This window comes from Phaenicophaeus curvirostris, chromosome 4 (assembly GCF_032191515.1).
Source record: "Phaenicophaeus curvirostris isolate KB17595 chromosome 4, BPBGC_Pcur_1.0, whole genome shotgun sequence".
Lineage (NCBI taxonomy): Eukaryota > Metazoa > Chordata > Aves > Cuculiformes > Cuculidae > Phaenicophaeus > Phaenicophaeus curvirostris.
The window spans coordinates 23,757,185-23,782,230 of NC_091395.1; the positions used below are offsets into that span (position 1 = coordinate 23,757,185).

The window sequence follows — 25,046 nt, forward strand, 5'->3', positions numbered from 1 at the left end:
ACTTTTTGCATCCCCGGTCCCTGTGTAAATCACTCCATGTGGACTATATTCCAGTTTTCCCCTTGTATGTTTTCTCCACGTAATAGCATGACCTTGTCATTGAACTCTGTTAAATGACACTTTCATCTAAATATGAGTTTATCTAAAAAACTCATTGCAACAGTACTCGACCACAGTAGTAGTGCAGCGTGTAAAAATGGCACTTAAATGAGTAGCCAGTAAATAAAGTCAACTTACAGGACTCTAGAAAGCACACAGAAACTTTGACCAGCTTCCTAGCTTACTTAATAAAAAAATAACCCATGCAATAGGCCCTTTAGAATAGAAATCACTTCTTTATTATTATTTATGCAGCATCTAGGGAAATAAGACACTGAACTGGTAATTGAAAATGTCTGAAAATCCCAGCACAAATCATCAGTTCTGCTTTTAAATGCTGTCTCGGGAACTTTCTGTCCAGGTGACAGCCTGCCATTGCAGGATTTTTTTTTTTTCTTAAACAACATGACATTCAAAAAGTTATTGTTTAAGGCACTGTAATTTACACCTACGGATTAGCACTGCGTTTAACGAAAGTCCTAAAACAACTTACAGCCTTTCCATCGCTACGTCTGCCAGAGTGAAAACAGACTGCCACCCAGTGGACTACAACCAATTACATCAACTCCAAGCCACGACATTCAATAAAGGATTCTTAAAAAATTTATTTTTAAGAAAGTGCAGTTATTTTTAGGACTTTCCCATTAATATAATAATTCTTCAAATACTTGTCATTCTGTTCCGTACCTGAAAAATTAACAGCTGCATGAAGGCATTGTACATATAAAGCTTTTTGGAATTACCAGAAAAAAATTATCTACTAAATCAAGCTTTCAGCAGAGAAATAGCTACCTAGTGCAATCACTCGTTCAGAGGTGGGTTATGTTCTAAATGCAGCTGTGCCATCCTTGGGAAGGTCTGAACAGAATTGACCTGTAATATGGCAAAGCTGAATAGTATAAACAGATAGTTTTAACACTTCTTGAGGTCTGGAGTTCATTTGTATTTGTAAAATCCTTCTCCAGTCTTCTTACCCAGCTTCTTCTCTTCTACTAGTTTATTCAGGAGTGGGCTGGGTGCAAAAAGAGGATTGCTGGGCTCTAATTTATGCCATCCTGGTGGAGGAAAACAAATGGATGAATTAGTATCAGTTCTGTTTATATGCAAAGGTAAGAGACGTATGCACCTCTTTAGAAAAATATAAACAGGTCAGAAAACTGAAGGTTTGGAATTTATTTTAGACTCTCCAAGACCCTTCAGTACAGCTTCACAGAGCACAGATCAGTGCTGATGATTATGAACAAATCTAGCAGTTAGTCTTTAGGTGTAGTCTACTCTGAACATGTTCATAATCTCCATGACTGCAGATTTTGAATACTTTAAAAAAATTTCAGAACTTTTAAAATATAGTTAGGTACAAGGGAATAAAACAAAGGCTGTGCTGAAAAGAAATTCAAGTGGAAATAAGTTTTAAGGGGAATTTATACCTCTTAAAGACAAAGTCATTTAGAACAATGTAACACTACTCTACAGTACTGGCTAAAAGCAAGAGTGGTTTCATCGAAGACCCCATTTTGAAGGTGACATTCTGCCTCAGAGAACATTTAAGCTGCTCATTCAAAATAATAAAACAACCATCAACAAGCTGTCACACCAATTATGCCTTTTTTTGTTAATGTACTGACATCCATTCAACAGAAGAGAAAGGGAGACTGTATACTTGTACATTTTAAGGTATTTACTGGTTTTCTGATTAATTAAGAATGAAAACATGGCTAGCAGAAATAGGATAGGGAGTCTCAAACTTTGTTGCTTTCCATCAGAATTTCTTACCTCCAGTACACGTGTCTCTTCCCACTGATTGCTTTTAGTTATATTAAGTTCCATTAATGTAATTATTATTTTCCTCTGGAACTTGACTAAGTCAGCAAAACCACCACTGTTCTGTTGTGTGCATAGAATGCAGGCATACAGTACAAATGCTGTACTCATACAGCATTCTAAGGCAAATTCTTATTCCTTTCTCCTCAGCAGTTAAAAGGCTAAGTTTAAACTAATGAAGAATCAGATTTTCATTAGAATGCAGGTCTACAATTTAGCTAAAAAGGGGAAAACCAGAAGAAAAAAAGCATGCAGTACCATCTATAATGTATTTACTGGTATCCAACCCAACATAGTCCAGCAGTTCAAATGGACCCATGGGATAACCAGCCCCAAGCTTCATAGCAACATCAATATCTTCCTTTGATGCATCTCCTAGAGAAAAGATTGACAGTCTGATGAACAGAGAAGATTCCACATCTACTTGGCACCCCTTATAAATAATTAACAAAGTGTTATTTCACCCTGGTGCAGCTCTTCACAGAAATCTCTGCACACATTTCAGAACCACAAAAACTGGAGTCAGGATACACATGCTGGTGTATAAAGCTGAATCTCTCACAACAACAACAAAAAAGCCCTGCAGGCCTGCTTTCCATTTTTCTAGCATCCTCTTGCATTTCAGTAGTGATCACTACACTACTGACCATCACTACACTATTGACGGAGCTACAGCTACTGTGCTCAACCTATCAGAAAGACTAGAGGAAGATTTGGTCACTATGAAGAATCAAGGGCTTTTAGAGGCAGATGAATAGTCTTGGCAAGGAAAGATCTCAATGTTGGCTTCCTGAGATCAGCAGCAGCTTTTGAGTGTTGCACAGGACAGAGCTACCCTTACTCTATGACAGCCAGAAGGCAAGTGATATCCAGCTGATGGACAAGGCAGACATGGTAGGGGAAAAGTAGCAGCTGAATAATATGGTGAGCTGCAGTAACTTCCACCAGAGGATATCCATCAGCACTGTCGATAGCAGGTAAGAGTGACCTGAAAAAACTATGCAGGTACAATTAAACTTCAAAATTCCTAAATTATTTAAAAAAAAAATAAAAAATTTGTTATTTTTACTTCAGTCTGCATCTAAAAAATACAAATTCTGCACTGCCACAATGTCACAGTGAATGTTCACCTCAATCATTTGCTGAGAATGCATATTTTACACTGTCACAAAAGCAGATGCGTCTCTACTGTTTATTTCTAATACACATTTTGATAAAAGCAGCACGCTTCTTCGCAGATCCTATGACAAGGCAAAGTTAAACAAACCCGAGAGGTACTTCTTTACTAACAGCCATGTTATGGGCATTCATGGTGTCCAAAAGCATGGCAGACAGCCTATGCAATTTATACACCTAAAATCACAGAACCTTAGAAAGAACCTTTCAAATTAAAACTGTTGTAAAGGCAATAAATTATGCAGAACTTCTGTATGAAGTAATAATTTTTATATATTTCTTTTTACTCTTTAAAACTGACAGTTTATTTTTTTAAACCACATTTTATTTCTGAGAAACTGGGAAAGCTGCCCTTACTTAATTCTAACAGAATTTCCATTCCCCAAATTCAAACACATGTAAATCCTCAACTCATCTGAAGTTCATGCAGATGTACATACCCTTTTATTAACAGATTTATCCCATTTTGTTGGTCAAACCTGGGACTTGGCCACCTGACAGTATACAGCTGCATTACAATATAATTGAAAACATTTAAAGGGCAAACAAGGGCTGTACATCTACTTCATATTAGTGTCCTAGTATACAGTAGACTTCCACAGAAACTTGACTGACTGCCTTTTTTGTTTTCCACTAAGAATACAGCAGACCACCTTATAGTAATATTTATAATATATCCTCGGTTTAAATCACTGTTAATAGACTAAAGGTATTTTGCCTATGCAAAACTGCACACTTACTTAAACCAAGGAGATTTTGTATAAAGAGACACAATTTCATACTAACGTGGATGACAATCTGGCTAAAGTATCTACTCTGACAATTAATGCAAAGGATACAATAAAAATTTAACCTGATTCAATGGAAAATTTCATTTAGAAGACAACCATCAGGCTTTTCAAAACATTAGCCAGCTTTTTAAACAGACTTCATTACAGTTAAAAATTCATAAATAAACTTTAACAAGTTTGGAAATACCATACTGTTGAACAAAATACAAACAGAATAAACATGAAATCAAAATATTGTTTTGCTTAGGCAGAAAAAAGTAAATTTTAATATACAATCTCAAAGATGTGTTTTCTTCTACATCTAATTAAAAGTTCAATTGTCTCCTGAAATATGCAAAATGATACATGTCACTTAACAAAGGCACCTCTTTTATACACACTGGAACACCCTTACAGTTTATTTAAAATTGTGACTTTAGTTGCGAGAATAATGCCCCCTCACATCCATGTCTTTGTCTTTCAAGTCATTAAATTTGCTCTTTTCTCTCTCTGAGATGTAATTAGGTACATCTGTTGACGGATAAACAAGTAGTGTTGGTTTATATTTTTTTTCTGGAGATCAAACCAGCCCTTCCATGTGCTATAAAAGAGATTTTTAATATTTAAAGCATATTTGGTGGAATTCCTATAACGGAGTGCTTTCATCTGTAAAAAAGCAGTGATTTCAAAAACAAAATGTTTCAAATGACAATTCTTAGTAGCATGAAGCTATGAGCAGAGCACTTGAAATAAATAAAAGCAATCATATTCCATAATTTTGTCCATAATTTCTCTTTATCCACTACATTATTGGCTTGTTTCTTTTTCAAAATAATTATCAATGCTTTGAAAAATTCAGTGGTTCTTTGGGGATTCATGATTATTTCTACCTACCCTCAGTATTAACGTGGAAGAGACCAACAGCGAGATGGCAGTTCCTAAAGAACGTATTTCTAATAAAAAAGGACATAGAGGAGGAACAGGAGGTTTTACATGGAAATAGCTGAGCCCAAATCTCTTGTATGCCAGTACTGTAGTGTGACACTACTTACCTCACCTGAAGACTGATATTTTATTTCACAAGCCCAATATAAATGAACGCGGGAGAACTTTGCTAATGGCCCCATTATGGGATTTTCAACCACTTTCATTAACATCTCATGAACCGGAGAGAGGGAGGTTTCTGATTAGTTCGCAGAGGATAATTTTACAGTGGCACTACACTCACCTTGTCATCTCCACACCAGAAATGTTTTCCTCCACCAGAAATTTCCCACACAAATAACAAGTAAATTCCAACTCTGCATACACTGACATTTTAAAGTGAAGATAAGTTCTTTCCAACTGCACATACTGTTTCATTATCTGATGTTCACTATTCACTTCCAGCCAGCCTTTAAGGTCTAAAAGTTTTAAGAGAATCCCAAAGATTTTCTGAAGGAATATAACATTTAGTAGTATTTTATGTCAATGTTCCCTGAAGTCAATATCTTAACAAGTACCTCTCTCAAAAAGTCGAACAGCTTCCATCATATATGGCACCAAGAGACGGTTTACAATAAACCCTGGAGTGTCCTATGAAAAGAAAAAAAGAGATTCTAAATAAACATTCTTTATCAGTACTACACTCAAACACTACCTGACAGATTAAACAAGTGGATGAAGACACATTGAATCATCAACTTCTGGTACTTTCTGAGCTATATTTTTCACCCAATTTATCTGCTCAGTATTAAAACATAAAAGATGAATTTCACGAACAAGGCAAGGCACATAAACGTTCATCATAACTGAAAACAGTAACACTGGTACAAGCCCAACTCAATTAATCTTTAAACAATTTAAAGTTGCCAGTTGGCAAACACCTTTTCTTTAGTAAAATTCTGCTGATACAATTCCCCAAAGGATACAAGAAGAGCAGTTCTTCCCTAACAGTTTTTTTTTATGGTCACTACTAGAAACACACCTATCTAAATAGTGTACTTCTCCCCCACTGCTCACTGGTAAACCATCCACGTAAGTTAGCACCACTGCAATAGCAGGCACCAATGCTATCACTGAAAAGATAAGATACATACTGTCAGAAGACAACAAACTGATATAGAAACCTCTTACCAAAGTTTTAATAAAAATCAAAAATACAAAGAAAAGAGGAAGAGTTTTGCAAATATAGTATCTGCTACTGTTTCAGATGTTGATTGTTCATTCCACTTTATTTCAATACTTAACCCAGAGAAGTCCAAGCAACTTTCCTTCTACAAAGAGGAATTGATAAAAAAAAGATTCAGACTTGGAGACTGCATTACCCTCACCCAAGCTAATTTATAACAATAATTCATCACGTATTCTGCACAGTACATACTTCAAAACTGTGACAGAAACAGGAAAAACGTCAACTAAGGCCACAGAGCAATTCAGCAGTAAACCAGAATCAGTCCAGCATCCACAGACAGAATTACTGGTAACTACTGGATTGCAGGCACTTCACGTTATAACCAAATTTATCTTGGGGCCTGTGAAACTGAAGGCAATAGTTTGCATCAAGCTACCCAGACCACAACTTAATGGATTTGGAAAAAGCATGCTTAGGAAGCAGTGTGTTCCTCTACAGAAAAAAACAAACCCAAAGCTGTGTAGCAATGCAGATTAATACGGGTCTAGCTACTGCAGCCTTCAGAAAAACTTGCAATGAGCACACATCATGGAGCATCCACGAACAGCCTCACAGTATGACAGGTAGCAGCCTTGTTTCTAGCATGGCTAAAGATGAGCTCTTGCTTAAGCTCTGCAGTCCAGGCTTCTGCAGGACTGGAAAAAAATGCCCCAAACCAGTAAACTCCTATAATTGTGAGCTTTGCTGCTCTAGACAAGACATCTAGAGTCACTCTGCTTTGAGGAATTTGTGGCAAATATGAGTATTTTCTTTGTCAAATTCTTTTAACAGGGAAGAGAAACTGGACAAAAAGCAGCCTGGAAATTCTTGATGTGCTCACATCTCCTAAAACCTACCACCTTAAAAATAAAAGAGTTTTCAAGAACAGAGCTTCTGAATCCTACACCATCAAAAAGTACTCACCTTACAACTGACAGGACTCTTTCCTACTGCTTTACTGAAATCCACAAGTGATTCAAAAGTCTTTTGGCTGGTCATCGGAGTCTTGATGACCTGGACAGAGGGAAAATATGGGGAGTATAAGCACATTTATGAATATAATCTTTCTAATTTCTCAGTACAGCAATGATTAAACTACAATCCAAGACAGAAATCTATTGTAAAGATAGATACAGTATTTTGCACATTTTGAAACTGTGTTTCTTTAAGTCAATTTCCCCCTAAGCCAGTATGGATGGTAAAACAGGTCATCCTCATCCTCTGGTATCATATTTAGAAATTACAGTATAACAGAACAATTTTAAAAGCTACGCAGTCTCCGCTGCCTTGGGAAACACAAGGGCACCACTCTAGAGAACCATATTAACAGACATAGTTCCTGATATAAACGGTTGTAACATCTATCCTGTGCCCAATGTAGACCCAATACAGACATTTAATTCTGAAGAAAATGAAAATCTATCATTTAAACTTTTGACATCCTCTTAGCTTTTGAGCAGCACATTCCCATGCTGAAAAAACCCCACCTTGCCGAAATTGAACTGCTCGTGACAGATGTGTTGAAACAGACTTCCAAGTGCAGCAACTGAAAAATGCTCTACATAAGCTGTTAAGGCTGACATCCTTGTTCATACAATCAAGTCACACAGACGCTTTCCCCCATCCTAATGACTGACATAAGGGCAACACCAAAAAAAAACCCCAAACAGTTATGACTTAGAAAAAGGCTTGCTTCTCAGCAGAAGAACTAGTGTTCCTCTACTTCAACATTAGATAAAAATACCTGAGATACCTACATAAGACTGTAACAGTTTCAAGATTGAGTTTTTAATAAGCATTTCAGAATTCTGAAACACTAACACCAGCCTTTTGGTTTATTAATAGAAAGAAATCCCCTCGAAGCTATGTGCTTCTGAGCACGGGATCAACAATCTATGAAAAGAGCAGATAAGACTCAAAGGCACTGCAGGTTTGTGACCCACAAAGGACAGCTTCTGTGACAGATGACTGACAATTTCATTAATATTCTTCATAGTTTTGGCAACTCTCCTGATTTTGGTCCTATTATTTCCAATTGAAACATCTGTTTTACATAGAAAACGCTGTTTTACAGTGTTTGTCAATGTCAATCCTCATTTACAGCAGTAGATCTGAAAGAAAACCAAAGCTTTAAAAAGTGAATTTATTTACTAATATTGGTGCCTTTCAAGATCAGATCACTAAAAGCAGAACTTCTGTGTTTTAAAGTTCTTCAAATACCACTTATAAACTGGAGTGACTCTGGGTTAGGACATTCATAAGTCAGGTGAAAAAATCCACAAATCATAAAGACTGATCACAGCAGTTGGACAGGGATCCCTGTTTTGTTTTTTCCAAATGATGACAGGTATCTTGTGTTTTTTCCAAACCTCACACAGACATAGTTCACATTCCTACATACTATAATTTGTTTTAGGCTTAAAACAAGGCATAGAACATTTCATAAATATAAATAAATTACTACCAACAAGTAATTCTTAGCACAGAAATCAATAAAGCCCCCACTAACCTAAATAATTACGCTAAAGATATGTTATCTCTGTCAACACCTACAAAATTCCTTCTTTTCCTTCTTACAGCATTTCCTCAGATTCACAGTGTACAGGATGCAACTATTATTATGTTGGAACAGGTCCTGAGGAGGGCTACAAAGGTGATCAGAGGGCAGGAGCACCACTGCTACAAGGACAGGCTGAGAGAGTTGGGCTTGTTCAACCTGGAGAAGAGAAGGCTCTGAGGGGCCCTCACAGTGACCTTCCAGTACCTGAAGGGGTGACAAGAAAGCTGGGGAGGGAGTGTTTAAAAGGCTTGTAGTGATAGGATGAGGGGGAATAGGTATAAACTGGAGAGGGGCAGATTTAGACTAGACATAAAGAGGAATTTCTTCACAATGAGGGTGGTGAGGCACTGGCACAGGTCACCCAGGGAAGCTGTGGCTGCCCCATCCCTGGAGGTGTTCAAGGCCAGGCTGGATGGGGCCTTGGGCAGCCTGATCTAGCGGGAGGTGTCCCTGCCCATGGCACGGGGTTTGGAACTGGATGATCTTGCAGGTGCCTTCCAACCCAAACTATTCTATGATTCTATGACTCTATTAAACTAAAACAAAAATCTACATGGGTACAGAAGTTAGTGAGAGAGAATCTGCAAGCGTCGAAGCCCTCATTAGACAACGACGCTCTGAATCAAATGTGTTCATTTCAGCCAAAAGTTACAAATATTTCAAAAAGGGGAGGAAGAGAATGATATATTCAAAGACACCAAGCAAGCAACTGCAAAATATGTACTTTAATAAAAAACTAGCAAAAAGCATAATAATGTGAATCTCAGGAGTTCAAAAGGCAGACACAATGGACACAAAGTGCTTGTCACCAAATCAGTACTTGAACTCATCGGACATAGGAAAAATATTTACAGCGTTTAAGAGCACAAAGTACATAACACTGGGGCAGAGTGGCCAAAATGCAAAGTTCATTTTTGCTTACTCAAGTTTATCAGCTCTAGCCAATCAAGGTCAGCTAAAACAGAAGAAGGTGAGAAAAAAGAGAAGTAAAGAGACTTGGCATTTTTTCTGCAATGTGACCTTAACTTTTGAGGCTCAGTTATACTCTTATATTGGATTATTTCTCATTGTTCTCTGCATTGTAGTATTATTAGAAACTACATGATGTAGCCAAAGAAAGTACATTTAGAAAACACATCTGAAGAGTTATGTAAAACCTTTTTACACTTCCTTAAAGGCTGGAAGATACTGTAATACTTGCAGACAAGTAATCTGGAAGATTGAAACAAACATGACTGGCTTTGTTTTAAAAGCCACTAAGTCGTAAGATTTCATCTCATGTCATTTTCTACCAATTTGTATGCTGGTAACAATCAAATTTCTCTGTCAGTCATGGGATGATTTGGTTTAAGCTGTCACTAGTCCTTACTTATCAGTTTGCCTGCATGCCTGAAATGGTCACTATAAACAGCACCTCTGCTGCTAGTTCAGTGGAGAACTTCAGAGTGTCCTTATCTCTGCCTGTTCAATCTGCCCCTCAACAGAGGCTGCGCCACTCTCTTAGACTAAAGGTAGCTTATTCCGTATCAGCAGAGCTGCAAACTGAGATCTACTGTTTTATCCAACTGACTTCTCAGTGATTACAACTGCATTGCTGAGCTGCAGTGATTACCATGACACATGGATGAGCAAGGAGTTCCTGGACGAACCCAAACACAAAAAGGAAGCCTACAGAGGGTGGAAGTAAGGGCAGGTAGCCTGAGAGGAATATAGAGAAATTGTCTTAGCAGCAAGGAAAGCTAAAGTCCTGATAGAACTAAATCTGGCCAGGGACATCAAGGGCAACAAGAAAAGCTTCTTACAGGCATGCTGGTGGTAAAAGGAAAAGTAGGAAAAATATCGGCCCTCTCCAGAAGGAAACAGGAGACCTGATTACCTGGGATATAGACAAGGCTCAGGTACTCAATGAATTTTTTCCCCTTCACCAGCAAGGGCTCAAGCCACACCGCCCAAGTCACAGAAGGCAAAGGCAGCGACTGGGAGATCAAAGAACTGCCCACTATAGGAGAGGATAAAGTGCAACACCATCTAAGGAATGTGAAAGTGCACAAGTCCATGGGACCTGATGAGATGCATCTTTAAGACCGGAGGGAACTGGTGGATAAAGTCACCAAGCCACTCTCCATCAAGTTTAAGAAGTCATGGCAGTCCCATTAAGTTCCCACTGACTGCAAAAGGGGATACATAACCCCCAATTTTAAAAAACAAAAAAAGGAAGAACTTGGGGACTAGAGGCTGGTCAGTCTCACATCTGTGCCCAGTAAGATCATGCAGATCCTTCTGGAAAATCTGGTAAGGCATGTGGAAAGTAAGGAGGTGACTAGTAGCAGTCAGCATGGCGTCACTGAGGGGAAATGGTGCCTGACATATTTGGTGGGCTTCTAAAACAGGGTTACAGCACTAGTGAAAGAGTACCTCAAATAATCCACCTGGACTTGTGGAAAGCATTCAACACTGTCCTGCACTACATTCTTGTCCCTAAGTGAGAGACACGGATTTGACGGATGGACCACTGGGTGGATAAGGAATTGGCTGGATGGTCGCACTCAAGGAGTTGCAGTCAAAACCTTGATGTCCAAGTGGAGACCAGTGATGAGTGGTGCTCCTCAGGGGTTAGTATTGGGATCGCTGCTTTTAAACATCCATGCAGACATGGACAGTGTGATTTAGGGTACCCTCAGCAAGTTTGCTGACACCACTAAGCTGCATGGGGTGGTCAGCACACTGGAGAAAGGGGATACCATCCACAGGGACCTTGACAGGCTTGAGAGATGGGCGTGTGTGAACCTCATGAAATTCAACAAGGCCAAATGCAAGGTCCTGCACCGGGGTCAGGGCAACCCCAGGTATAAATACAGGCTGGGAGATGAAGGAATTGAGAGCAGCCCTGCCAAGAAAGACTTAAGGGTATTGGTGCGTGAAAAGCTGGACATCAGCCACCAATGTGCACTCACAACCCAGAAGGCCAACGTTATCCTGGGCAGCATCAAAAGAAACACAGCCAGCAGGTCAAGGGAGGTGATACTCTCCCTCTACTCTGCTCTTCTGAGACCTCATCTGAGGTACAGTGTTCAGTTCTGGGGCCCTCAGTACAGGAAAGGCATGGACCTCTTGAAGCAGGTCCAGAGGCCCACAAAGATGGTCAGAGAGATGGAGCACCTCTCTAGTGAAAACAACTGAGAGAGCTGGAGTTGTTCAGTCTGAAGAAAAGAGCACTCCAAGAAGATCCTATAGCAGCCTCCCAGTACCTAAAGAGGACCTACAAGAAAGCCGGAGGGAGACTTTTTACAAGAGCCTGGAGTGATAGGATGTAAAGGCTTTACCATGAGGGTGGTGAGGCACTGGCACAGGTTGCCCAGAGAAGTTGTTTATGTCCAATCTCTGGAGGTATTCAACGCCAGGTTGGATGAGGCTTTGAGCAACGTCGTCTAGTGGAAGGTGTCCCTGCCTACAGCACAAGGGTTCAAACTAGATGATCTCCGAGGTCCCTTCCAACCAAAACCATTCTATAATTCTGCGTCACAGACACTTACTTCTACAAGCTTCATCATAGGCACAGGGTTGAAGAAATGGAGACCACCAAATCGGTCCTGCCTGGTGGTTGAGTTAGCCAACTCTGTGATTTGCAAGGATGAGGTGTTGCTCGCAAATATCGTATGCCTGAAATAAAGAAATATATTGATTGCATAAGTGACAGCTATTTTTCTGACAGTAGGCAACTGGTGCACTAAACATAAATAGAAACCCATTGGCTAACTATCCACAGAATTCTTAGAAATACCCATGGAGTTTATCGTGGCCCTTTTGCTGAGGTGTAAGTACAGCAATGATGAAATAACCACTGGAAGGGTTGTGTGAGATTCTCACTCTCAAATTAGTCTGTTGAATTTAGGTGATGGAAAAAAAGACTAAGTAAAAAATTTTTGTTAACTCCCCAGGTCTATTCCAGGTTAATTCCTTCAGCAATCCTGGAAACCAAGTGGTACTTTCTATTTTAACGATTTGCATGTATATGGAAATCCAATCATTTACCATGTCAAAAATTGTACTTCGGAGCCTTATGAAAAATTTGCAATTTTTTTTGTATGTAATGACCAATGATAAACGAGATGAGCAAAACATACCAACAGAGCAAAGATCTAATGAAAAAAAAAAAACAGAGAAAAGATAAAAACTGCCATGCTTAGGACACTGCAAAGGATACACAAAATTGTAAGAATTTTAAGACATAAATTAAGTCCTTTTCCAAACATAAACCAAATTTACTAATTGCAAACTCGAAAATATTATTTTTTCAGAAGTATCTCAGAACTACAACAGCCTTGCTATACTGACATCACACCAAAAAAGTACAGAAATGGCTTTTTCTTCAAACAACAAAAATCAGAAACTATATTAGCAATTAAACCCTGCCCTTCCATTCTGGGCTGTATCCTACTCATCTTCCAAAAAGTTAGCCTACTGGACTCATCAAATTTTAATCTATATTGGTATTTTGTTCACACTTCACTAAGATATACCCAAGCTTCACAAAAGTACTTTCAGAAAAGTTATATTTATATAAGGGACATCTTATGGTGGCATTAAGAGAAAACATTTGGGGATTAAAAAAAACCCACATGGATTTAATTTTTTTACTATGCTTTCTCATTTTTTGAGAATCTGTTAAGGAGAAGGATATAAAAAAATCTTGAGAATTCCTGTTTATACTCCTTACAAATATTCTTTTGCTATTTCCCCACCATAAATGGGCCTTTTATTGTTCTGAGGTGGGGTACTAAAAAGAGTATTTAACGTGTCATAGTTTTGACCTTGCAAAAGACGCTTATCTTCACTATAAATTTGCCACTGTATAAAAGGAATTCAAATATTTGTATAAAAAATAAGTGCATTGATTTGCAAGATGTAATCATTGTGAGATTTATATCTGGGTTCTCTTAAAGTAAGAGAACCTCAGTGTCACTTTCGTGGGTTCACTGTTGCCTCATACAATAAAGCCTTGGGGAAAAAAGCATTAAATTTGTACTGTGTACAAGGACATTTTATTTACACGTTCTGCTCCGACCAGCCAAATGAATTCAGTTTAAAATAGAATTTGTACGCCTCTGTGACTTGGAATTACCCAAACCATGCTTCAGGTGACTGCAGAGTTGGAAGGCTTTGGAAGGCACCAGTAGTAGCGAACCCCTAAGTGACATGTTTCTAGGCACCAGTGTGCTCTCTCCTGGTGTCATCTAGTGGGTCAGGGAAAGGTCTTAAAAGCCAGAGTCCAATGCAAGAGAAACACATCATTTCAATAAAATCGATTCTTACAGTCCAACTCTGTCCCACTGGAAAGTGTTGTAAGCACGGAACAACACTTCTTTTCTAATAGTTTTAGAACACACTGGTTCTAACACAGTGAAGAGTTCACAATCACTGGCCTGTTCCCAGCTGAGTTGCCACATCTAAACACAAATCCTAGACCAAGAGACATTGATGGGCATTCCCCCACCCAGAAATAAACAGCAAGCAAGTACATGAGAGCTCTTAAAGAGGATACCCAAAAATTCTTTTGTCGTGCTCATTATCATAGAATCATAGAACCATAGAATGGTTTGCGTTGGAAGGGACCTTAGAGATCATCCAGTTCCAAAACCCCTGCCATGGGCAGGGACACTTCCCACAAGCCCACGCTGCCCAAGGCCCCATCCAACCTGGCCTTGAACACCTCCAGGGATGGGGCAGCCACAGCTTCCCTGGGCAACCTGTGCCAGTGTCTCACCACTCTCATGGTGAAGAAATTCTTCCTTATGTCTAGTCTAAATCTGCCCCTCTCCAGTTTATACCTACTGCCCTCTGTCCTATCACTACAAGCCTTTGTAAACAGTCCCTCCTCAACTTTCCTGTAGGCTCTTCAGGTACTGGAAGGTCACTATAAGATCTCCTTGGAGTCTTCTCTTCTCCAGGTTGAACAAGCCCAACTCTCACAGCCTGTCCTAATATGGCAGGTGCCTGCACTGACACAGAAATCTTTCCATTTCACTATGGCATCGTGCAGGATGAGTAAAGCCTACTGCTTCCTTCCAACGCACAGAAACACTTACTAGACATTTCTGCCTTTCTCCATACTACTCAGAGGATCTGCAACTCTATATTCCTCACAAAATTACAATTACCATTTGTATCTCATAGCTAATATTACAAACTCTTGGCTAGTAAGTTTTACTGTTTTAGTACCTTTTCTTTCTTTTCATCTAGACTTTCAACACTGCAATCCACATTCTTCACCATTCCCTTCCCTCTCCTTGATCCTACATGTAAGGTATCTATACCCAATAATTTCTCTTAAAAAGGAAGGCTTCTTGTCTGATGTCATTTTTCCCAGTCCTGCGAACTCATGCCTTTTGCCACAGGAAGGAGTATATCTGAACAACTCCCAATAATCTTTAACCCTCTAATGTAAAATTTGATGTTTTAAGGCTGCTATAATTAAAAACAGCTCAGTCTTATGAAAAACAGCCTCAGGTGTTCTAAATACATGCATTATTAAATTTGGCTTTAAGTCCCTCTGCCCACTTTTCTTCACTGAGTGGCTCTAGACAGCTTGACATTTAGTATACTCTAATTTGCTTATTAGCTTTCTCTGCTGAATACAAATAAAGGTACAGGCAACCAATGGTGTTTACATAAAATAAACACAATCTAATCATGATGAGGTATCCTCATAATTGCCAAAGTTATCTACTTACTTTTGTCTGTCAGACTAAGGCTGACAGCAAGTTATCCTGTGCTCAGTGCACTGCTGTTTGTGATCGTTCATTATTTTCATTAGTACCAAGTGATTTTGATTACTGACCATACAAGAGAGCCTGAAAATCTCCCCAGGCTGAAGGTAATTAACGGGAACATCTTTCCTCCCTTGACATCATGTTCAAGCCACAGCTTGCCCCATTCTTTAGACAGTCTACAATACCTCTTAGCCAATACTCCTAGATTTATCTGTACTTGTTAAAACCTCAACCTGCAAGTAGTCAAGGTCTTGTGATCCCAAGTCATCCATTACAAGCATCAAGCTTCTGAGACTGCAGCATTTTTGGGTCACTTCCCAACAGTTTTCAAGGGACTGTAACTAACTGAGTGCATGCTAAGAAAATTATTTACACTCACACACAATAACCAGCAGTGAGCTATTTCTAGACTCTTGTCATACAAAGTAAACTTAGTTCACTTAAGCCACTGTTGAGCTGACTGTGTCTTACAGCTAAGAGGCAGCGACTTCTTAAAACTTGTTCACGCCAGGTGCACTGAAAACACATATTTTTCCTATTCCCCATTTAAATATGGCAATACACACATTAACCATACCTCGTGTGTACCAAGACAAGCTTATTCTACTGCTGTGTATTTGCATTTGGATTTGGATTTGAACATGCTGAGTAGATGGGCAAACCTTATGCCTAAACATACCCAGATGCACATCAAATAAAGCAAGGAAACAATAAACCTGACTGAATAAACCCAAAAGTGTTTGTAGCATATGCACTAGTAGAACAACTATTCCATATCACGTGACAGCCCGGAGTTAGTCCAAGGGAGAAAAACTATTGCTTTTAAAAAAAGCAGCTAAGACAATGCAGAACTAACAGTGTAAGAATAAAAACAGAAGATACAAAGGTCTAAGTTTCAAAATGTAACAGGAAAAATACACATACTCTGGAGCAAACTTATCCAGCCTCTTGAAGAGTTCATTTTTAACTTCCTTGTTCTCCACAATGGCTTCTATCACCAGATCCGTGCTGTGAACCACTGCTACTGCATCTGTGCTTGTTGTGAGGTTCTTTAAAGTCTTCTCAATGAACTCGGCACCAGCCTGAAACATTTCCAAGAAGTTGCAATGTCAATTTACAATTAATTATTTTTACATGCTCTGAGGTGCTTTTGAGCCCTTGAAAATTCAAACAACTTGCCACATTTCCAAACCAGTGAGAAAGTTACGATGCTTTCACCGACAAAATTTTCCTAGTCAATCAAATTTGCTTTGAAGCAAATAGGAGATCTTTGAACTCATTTTTTTAGAAAGGCTATGTGCTGCAGTCCAATCCCCAGCATAAGCTTCTGAGTGAACAACTAATAGATTGTTCCAGTTTCTGAGACTTGGCCTCCATGAAGAGGAACTTTTCCAGTTTCAAACCTCTGCACCGTTTTCATTCAGTGATTACCTGGTTTCACTCCTATGAACACATATATGCTGGTTCATGAACACTTCAGGAAATGAAATGGCCTACACTCACTATAGCTTCAGTGCAAAAGTAGGGAAAAATAATTCTATTTTCTGACTTGTAAATCTGCCAATCACTGACATAGTTTGTGAGGACAGAAATGAAACAAAAGTGCAAGACTTGGAACAAAGGGCAAAAGGAGATGTAGTACAAGCAAAAATATACCTGCATGCTAGAACACAGTCATATATAAACTACAAGCATCAAGTGGACAATTTTCTTTTGGATTAAAAGACTTCCATAAATACGTACAGGAAACCATATTGCGCTGGTTATCCCTGTAATACTATTATTTTAATTCTCTACCCCCTCATGCAAACAAGCCCTTCTTCATCTCCTTCGTCTGCTGCACACTTCATACTGGTAATCATGAATACCAGTACATATTATATATGTGAATATGTATCAAAAGAAGAATTGAATCTGCTGTGGAATTTAGAAAAAGAGGCATAGCAAACAAATAACCCTTAGGATATGCAGGATATAAATTTAAATGCATCAACTGCTTCACAGTGACTTGCTGTATGTGTTACTCAGTAATGTAAATGCAAGTATCTTATACATCTAAGTCACGTTACTTCGGGGTATTTAAACTTGTACTTTAATTTACTTTGCACTAACCCTCTGCTCAAGTCTTAAAAAAAAAAACGTCCTCAGAAAGGTATTAGGACAATTTTCTTACTTTTGGACAAAACTGATGCCTTCTCAGGTGAGTACTCAAAGATAGCTTGTTATTAAGTTAAGATGAATAATTTGGCACCATTTTACATTTAGTATCTGTTTTAAGAGGTCACCAAGCTGTTTTAAACCTTTACTTCAAGGGTAAAGTCTACAAAGGAAATAAAATCAGGTAAGACATCTTTCAACCTCCTAAAACAACAAAAAGACAACACCCTCCCCCCCCCAAAAGTTCTTCAACATACTGGAAAAAGCTTTCTTTTTAAGCCAGTACATCAACATGCTCTATAATACAGAGCTGTACACAATAGCAGAAATTCAGTATGGTACTTTTATTCTCCTAAGTTTTTCTAGAGGTATATTGAAGATGATGTTAACCTCAGGCTTATCTGCAAATTTCTTCTTTGTCACTCTCTTCAAACTCTCTTCAATTCCTTTTGTAGACTTTTTAAGGATTTCATCTGATTGGTCTACTAACACCACAGTATGACCACTGGCTGCTGCAACCTGCAAGTTAAAAAAAAAAAGTCAACATCAGTACCATAAAATAACCAACCTCATTGATCTGTGTTGGGGCAGACAATACACTAGGCAATGAATTAGGCAAGAGAGCTAAAGAACACTGAATCGAGGCTCACACGCTTTACTAGAAAAATAAAACCTGCATGCACTTGGGGCACAGGGGAAGAGATAAAGGTCTCAAACAGCTTAAGGGAAAAGGAAACAGAAATCTATTTTTCCCCTGAGCTGCCTGCAGAATGCTACCTGCACCTGGATGCAGCTGAATTCTGTGGCTACGGCTAGAGAACAAACAGCTGTCTTGAAAAGAACAAGTGGCTTAGCTGTGTTCCTTGGATCTTATAAGTAAAAAGGGTTGTGGAGATGAAAACCAGCAGAGTGAGCTAGTTGCATAAGGGCTGACTAGCCCTGTCTTCTCAGGGTGTAATGTAACTCAACTCTGCTGGTAGGCCATAAGCACGTCCCTGCAACAACAGTAAGGTGATAAGAAGAGAGAAGGTCTGCTCTGTGCAGACCTGAATGGCCTGCAAATTCTCCCTACTACGTGCTTGGTACAAACCCTGGCTAAGCTACAGACAGCACTACTGGCTTGTCCTTTTGGTCGGTATTCAATTAATTTCAAACATGTAATGTCTCTTTCTCACATTGCAACAGTTTACTAAAAATGAGCTGTTCATTATCTGTTACTTCACTGTTCATTAATTTACATTTCTCTCCTTAGTTAGCAACAGCCCATCTTCATTTTAAGAATTCTTGAACTCGCAGACTTGTAGTAACATAGTTCTGGGAAACAGGTTTTAAAACATAGTTCCGCTGACTGGTTTTAAAAAGTCACACAACTTAGGAGCTTAACTTCTGCAAACTTCTCCTTTACATCCAACCTTGCACCTGGGAACTAAATACTCTCCTGTGCCCACAAGACCTACTCCAACAAAGCCAGCTGAAAATAAAAATCCAGAGATACCTCCTGAAGAAAAGCATGGCACTGTTCTCATCCAAGCTGCCCCACTACTCCAGCAAATTAAGATGTGCCAGACTGCCTCTGGGCAGCAGAAGTACAGCTTTAACAAGGTATCAGTCTGCAGCTGGACATTTTTTCACTATGGCCGTTTCACCAAAACAACTGAATCATTAAAAATGTTTAAACCAAGCTCATACTTGCACTCCTAACACCTCATCTGCTGCTGATCATTTGCAATGCAAAGGAAGACCTTCCGCTCTTCAGAAGAAAAATCAATATCAAGCATATTCATAAGAGATGCTTCACTGACTACTCATTTATAGCTACACCATCACGGACCAGTTAGCAAAAAAATCTTAGAAAAATTAACACCTCCCTCTTCCCACCTCATTCTTACCATATTCTTACCATTCTTACCCCATTCTTACTATGGACAGAAAAGAAATATGGCAAAAGGTCATATCATCTCCTTGCAATTCAAACAGACACCTGCTCAGTCAGACTCTACTACTCAATGATCTTAGGAAGACTAAATATGCAACACAAGAGCGCCAGGAAATCAGTTAACACTTTTCTAATACAAAAGTGCTTTTCACGTGGCAGAACCAGAAACATTGGACGCATCCAGCAGCAAGTTCAGGGTCGTTGCTGCAAAGGAGCAGGCAGCACTGCTGTCCACTCTCAGTTCTCCAACCTTGTGATCTCTTGCTAATCCACACAGCTTCACATCAGGCAGGTAGGCAAGAACCACTGAGGTAAATACTGTAATTCGTTCAAGGTTGTTCTTAGGCAACGTGACGACTATTTATGAACTAACCAGCATTTAATGATAGTTGGGAAACAGTGGTCAAAGAAAGAAGAAACTTCCGACTCAACAACACGGCAGATCAAGTGACACTTTCCAAGCTGGTGAAGTAGAATACAGGAGATAAAATGAACATCTAGCTGTCAGTCATCTGCACAATTACGAAGTGGTTAATATTTAAATAGGACTTATTTTCCCCGTGTTTAATCTCCGGTCCTTGGCTTTCGAGTTCATCTTTAATTTCATAGTTTTGTGACAGAAGACTAAATGGTCCAGTCAGGGATTTAAGACTTGGATATTTATTTAATTCACAGAAAAAGCCTGCTGCCCAGGATATAAGAGTAGTTCACAAACTTTAGAAAGAGTAATAGGAGTACTGAGACATCCCCAAGTGGAAACTGACAGTCAGGGTGGAATGACAGTTCTCCATTTTAATGGATTCCTTCTCAGAACTGAGATGGTTTCCTTCTCAGAACTGAAGATTTCTTACACTCCAGGCAAATCTCTAGCAGAAGGGATACAGAGTCTATTTCTTTGCTAAGGAATTAGCTAGTTGTTTATTAACTTAACTAGTAAAAACATTCCTCTGTACCTTGATACGAGAGCTTGAAGGTTCCACTGAAGGAATTGTTTAAGAACAACTATGAAGAAAGTTTAAGGTTGTTTAAGGTTGTTCTTAGACAATGTGTGGACTATTTATGAACCAGACAATGTGTAATTATATTTGGAAAATGCTGATAGTTGGAAAAACTTTGAAGAAAGTTGTTCTCATGTTTGAGGAAGATGCACACTGTGCAAACATAGTTCTGTGTGGAAAGTGAACTGATCTGCATATTCTATTAGACTGCACGTTTTCAGAGATCAGCTTCTCAAGAAAAACATGTCTGGTATTTGGCTGTGAGAGAGGTTGCAGTGTTCTCCCACTGTTAAGGACCGAGGATTCTTTTGCAGACCATCTGTCTCCGATTTATCAATCCAAAATTATCTCAAAGCAGAGATGACATAACACTGAGTGAAGCCTCCTCTGCACCCTGTTAATAAAGCTTCTCTCTTTTAGAACACTTACGAAATTGTCTCTCTTTTCTTTCTTTCTCATAGAATCACAGAATGGTTTGTGTTGGAAGGGCCCTTAAAGACCATCTAATTCCAGTCCCCTGCCATGGGCAGGTACACCTCCCACTAGATCAGGCTGCTCAAAGCCCCATCCAACCTGGCTCTAAGAAAGTTAAAGGTGGCAGAGGGGAAAAAAGCATAATTACTTCGATGAAAGTTAACTCTAGCTTAAATCAAAGAAATTCCACTTTTTGTAATAGGAACTGCTGCTGGTATCATTATGAACTTCAGAGCAGCCAAAACTGTTCCTAATTTGGAGCTGGCTCCATATGTGCCTGATCTGGGGTTGTCCAGGCTGAACAATCCCAACTCTCTCAGCATGTCTCATACATTTTTTAGCTAATGTCTGCTAAAAAAACTCCTGTTGAAAGCCAGGAGTTTATTATTTCTGCTTCTACCACGTGAAAAGCACTTCTGCATGAGAAAAGCACTGATTCCGTGGTGCTTGTGTTGCATATTTAGTATTCCTAAGATCATTGAATAGTAGAGTCGGACTGAGCAAGTGTCTGTTTGAATTGCAAGGAGATGGTATGATCTTTTGCCATATTTCTTCCTTCCTGCCTATGGAAATACGGTAAGAATGAGGTGGTAAGAGGGAGGTGTTAATTTTTCTAGGATTCTTTTGCCAGCTGGGTAGTGACTCTTTACAAAGGCATGCAGTGAAAGGATGAAGGGAAATGAGTGTAAACTGGAGAGGGGCAGATTTACGCTAGACATAAGAAGGAAATTCTTCACAATGAGGGTGGTGAGGCACTGGCGCAGGTTGCCCTGGGAAACTGTGGCTGCCCCATCCCTGGAGGTGTTCAAGGCCAGGTTGCATGGGGTCTTGGACAGCCTGGTCTAGTGGGAGGTGTCCCTGCCCATGGCAGGGGTGTTGGAACTGGATGGGTTGGAAGGGACCTTAAAGATCAAACTATTATATGATAGAATGATAGGATCACAAGGTTGGAAAAGACCTCCAGGATCATTGAGTCTAACCATTCCTATCTGCCACTAAGCCATGTCCCTGAGCACCTGTCTACCCATCTTTTAAACCCCTCCAGCGATGGTGACTCAATCACCTCCTTGGGCAGCCTGTTCCAGTGCCCGATGATTCTTTCTGTGAAGAATTTTTTCCTGATATCCAATTTGAACCTCCCCTGGTAGAGCTTGAGGCCATTCCCTCTCGTCCTGTCCCCTGTCACTTGGGAGAAGAGGCCAGCACCCTCCTCTCCACAACCTCCTTTCAGACAGTTCTAGAGAGCAATGAGGTCTCCCCTCAGCCTCCTCTTCTCCAGGCTAAACAACCCCAGCTCTCTCAGCCGCTCCTCATAAGGCCTGTTCTCCAGCCCCTTCACCAGCTTTGTTGCTCTTCTCTGGACTCATTCCAGAGCCTCAACATCCTTCTAGTGGTGAGGGGCCCAGAACTGAACACAGGATTCGAGGAGCGGTCTCACCAGTGCCGAGTACAGAGGGAGAATAACCTCCCTGGACCTGCTGGTCACGCCGTTTCTGATACAAGCCAAGATGCCATTGGCCTTCTTGGCCACCTGGGCCACTGCTGGCTCATGTTCAGTCGCTGTCAACCAACACCCCCAGGACCTTCTCCTCCAGGCAGCTTTCTAGACAGACTTCTCCTAGTCTGTAGCCCCAAGTGCAGGACCCGGCATTTGGCCTTGTTGAATCTCCCGCCGTTGGTCTCAGCCCACCTTAAGATCGAAGCCAGCGCAGCGACGGGTCTCGAACCCCTGAGCCCGCGGGGGGGAAGGGGCGGGGGGTGGAGGGAGCGGGGTGGGGGGTGGGTAGCGGGAAGGACGCTGGTGCCCGCGCGCTCACCCACCTGGGCGATGCCCGCGCCCATCAACCCGCCGCCGACCACCGTCACGTGCCTCACCACCAGCTTCTTGGCGGCGGCGGCCGAGGCCGAAGAGGCGGCGCGGACGAAGGGGCGCGTGGCGAAGGCCATGGCGGAGGGAGGGCGCGCGCGCCGGGAGGGGCGGGGCGGGAGGAGCCTCCGCCCCCTCTTGTGGCCGAGGCGGCGGGGCGGGCGGTCACGGAGGGAGGGACAACGAAATGCCCGCGGATAAAACCGTCCCCGAGGCGCCTTTTGGAGCTTTATAAAGCCAGCGCCCGTTATCGGGGCTGGGCAACACGAGGAGGGTCGCCGTCACCCGTGCGCAGCCAGACTAAAGCTGTTTAACGTATTTCCCACTTACACCCATAGGGATCATAGAATCATAGAATAACCAGGTTGGAAGAGACCCACCGGATCATCGAGTCCAACCATTCCTATCAAACACTAAACCATGTCCCTCAGCACCTCGTCCACCCATCCCTGAAACACCTCCAGGGAAGGCGAATCAACCACCTCCCTGGGCAGCCTCTGCCAGTGCCCAATGACCCTTTCTGTGAAGAATTTTTTACTATTGTCCAGCCTAAACCTCCCCTGGCGGAGCTTGAGGCCATTCCCTCTTGTCCTGTCCCCTGTCACTTGGGAGAAGAGGCCAGCTCCCTCCTCTCCACAACCTCCTTTCAGGTAGTTGTAGAGAGCAATGAGGTCTCCCCTCAGCCTCCTCCAGGCTAAACAAGCCCAGCTCTCAGCGCCGCTCCTCGTAAGACTTACCCAGAAATATCATTCGTATTCTGTTACTTACCAGGGTCTAATTCTAATGTCGTTATGAACTTCACAGCAGTCAAAACCCTTGCTGATTTGGATCTGGCTCCAGCTCTGCTTGACCTTGCCTTGGAGATGCGAACAAAACTTCAAACAGAGGGGATTGCGGGAGAGGAGACACCAGTTCAGCACATATTATACTTCACACAAAACGTTGCCACCTTCAAAGAATGAACAGTGTCTGCAAAAACATGGTTTTAGAGCAAACTTGCTGTCAGAGGGACATTCTGGCTAACTTTCAAAAAATACAAGTACTTAGATGAAAGTTAACTCTAGCTTAAATCAAAGATATTCCACTTTTTGTAATAGTGACTGCTGCTGGTGTCATTATGAGCTTTACAACAGTCAAAACTTGCCAATTCGGAGCTGGCTCCAGCTCTGCCTGACTTTGCCTTTAAGTCCAAAAGAAACGCTGCACACAGAGGGGGTTGCAGGAGAAGAGACACCAGTTCAGCACAGATCAGACTGGACACAGGACATTATCATCTCCAAAGAATGGACAGTGTCTGGAAAAACACCATTTTAAAGCAAACACATTGTCAGAGGGACATTCTATCCAGCTTTCAAAAAATTACAATTATAGAATAATAGAATGGTTTGGGTTGGAAGGGACCTTAAAGATCATTTAATTCCAGGCCCCTGCCATGGGCAGGGACACCTCCCACTAGATCAGGCTGCCCAAGGCCCCATCCAACCTGGCTCTAAGAAAGTTTAAAGGTGGCAGAGGGAAAAGAAGCATAATTGCTTGGGTGGAAGTTAACTCTAGCTTAAATCAAAGATATTTCACTTTTGTAATAGTAACTGCTGCTGGTGTCATTATGAACTTCACAGCAGTCAAAACTGTGGCTGATTTGGATCTTCAGAGCCAGGTCTGCCTGACCTAGAATTTGGGATGGGGAAAGGCTGCAGAGGGGATTGAGGGAGAAGAGACACTTGTTCAGCACATTCACACAAGACGTTATCATCTTCAAAGAATGAACAGTGTCTGGAAAAACACTGTCTGAAAGAAAACATGCTGTCAGAGGGACACTCTAACTTTCAAAAATACTTAGATGAACTTAGCTCTACTTCAGCTTACATCAGATATTCCACTTTTTGGAATAGTAATTAGTTATTGTATCAGGAACAGGGCTGGATATGGGGCACAGTCCCCACTGGCCCCTGCCTGGCTTGGTGCAGGGACTGCTCTTGTGTCCATCCTTCACCACAGAGGTCATTGCGTTGCCTCCAGCGTGCTCGCATTCTTGCTGCAGCAGCGTGGTTTCTCAGCGTTGGAAGCACTCTGTAATAAGAGTAGTTCCAAACTGGCAGGGGATTTCGTAGAATTGTAGAATCATAGAATTGTTAAGGTTGGAAAAGACCTCTAAGATCATCAAGTCCAACCATCAGCCCAACACCAACATGCCTACTAAACCATGTCCCGAAGCACCACATCTACATGTTTTTTGAACCTCTCCAGGGATGGTGACTTCCCTGGG

The 25,046-nt window shown here is 40.9% G+C and overlaps 2 protein-coding genes across 3 annotated transcripts in view; both read right to left on the bottom strand.

The window, feature by feature from the left end:
* Positions 1–25,046, bottom strand: part of RPL34 (ribosomal protein L34) — a 353,120-nt gene that overhangs the window by 268,459 nt on the left and 59,615 nt on the right. The gene's annotated exons all lie outside the window — the stretch shown is intronic.
* Positions 316–22,884, bottom strand: HADH (hydroxyacyl-CoA dehydrogenase). Its single transcript, XM_069855544.1, has 8 exons — positions 22,735–22,884; positions 17,896–18,024; positions 16,273–16,430; positions 12,112–12,238; positions 6,943–7,032; positions 5,369–5,441; positions 2,179–2,295; positions 316–1,154 (listed from the first exon to the last, which is right to left on the bottom strand). Exons 1-8 carry the CDS (start codon positions 22,858–22,860, stop codon positions 1,036–1,038), a joined length of 939 nt encoding a protein of 312 aa, XP_069711645.1. The 5' UTR covers positions 22,861–22,884; the 3' UTR covers positions 316–1,035.

Excerpts from the sequence above, each read along its gene's own strand:
- HADH (XM_069855544.1), bottom strand. The coding sequence starts at position 22,860 with ATGGCCTTCGCCACGCGCCCCTTCGTCCGCGCCGCCTCTTCGGCCTCG. Across the intron at positions 2,296-5,368 it reads TGTTCGACTTTTTGAGAGAG|GAGATGCATCAAAGGAAGAT; the intron begins GTACTTGTTAAG and ends TCTTTTCTCTAG. Across the intron at positions 1,155-2,178 it reads CAGTAAATACATTATAGATG|GATGGCATAAATTAGAGCCC; the intron begins GTACTGCATGCT and ends TTCCTCCACCAG.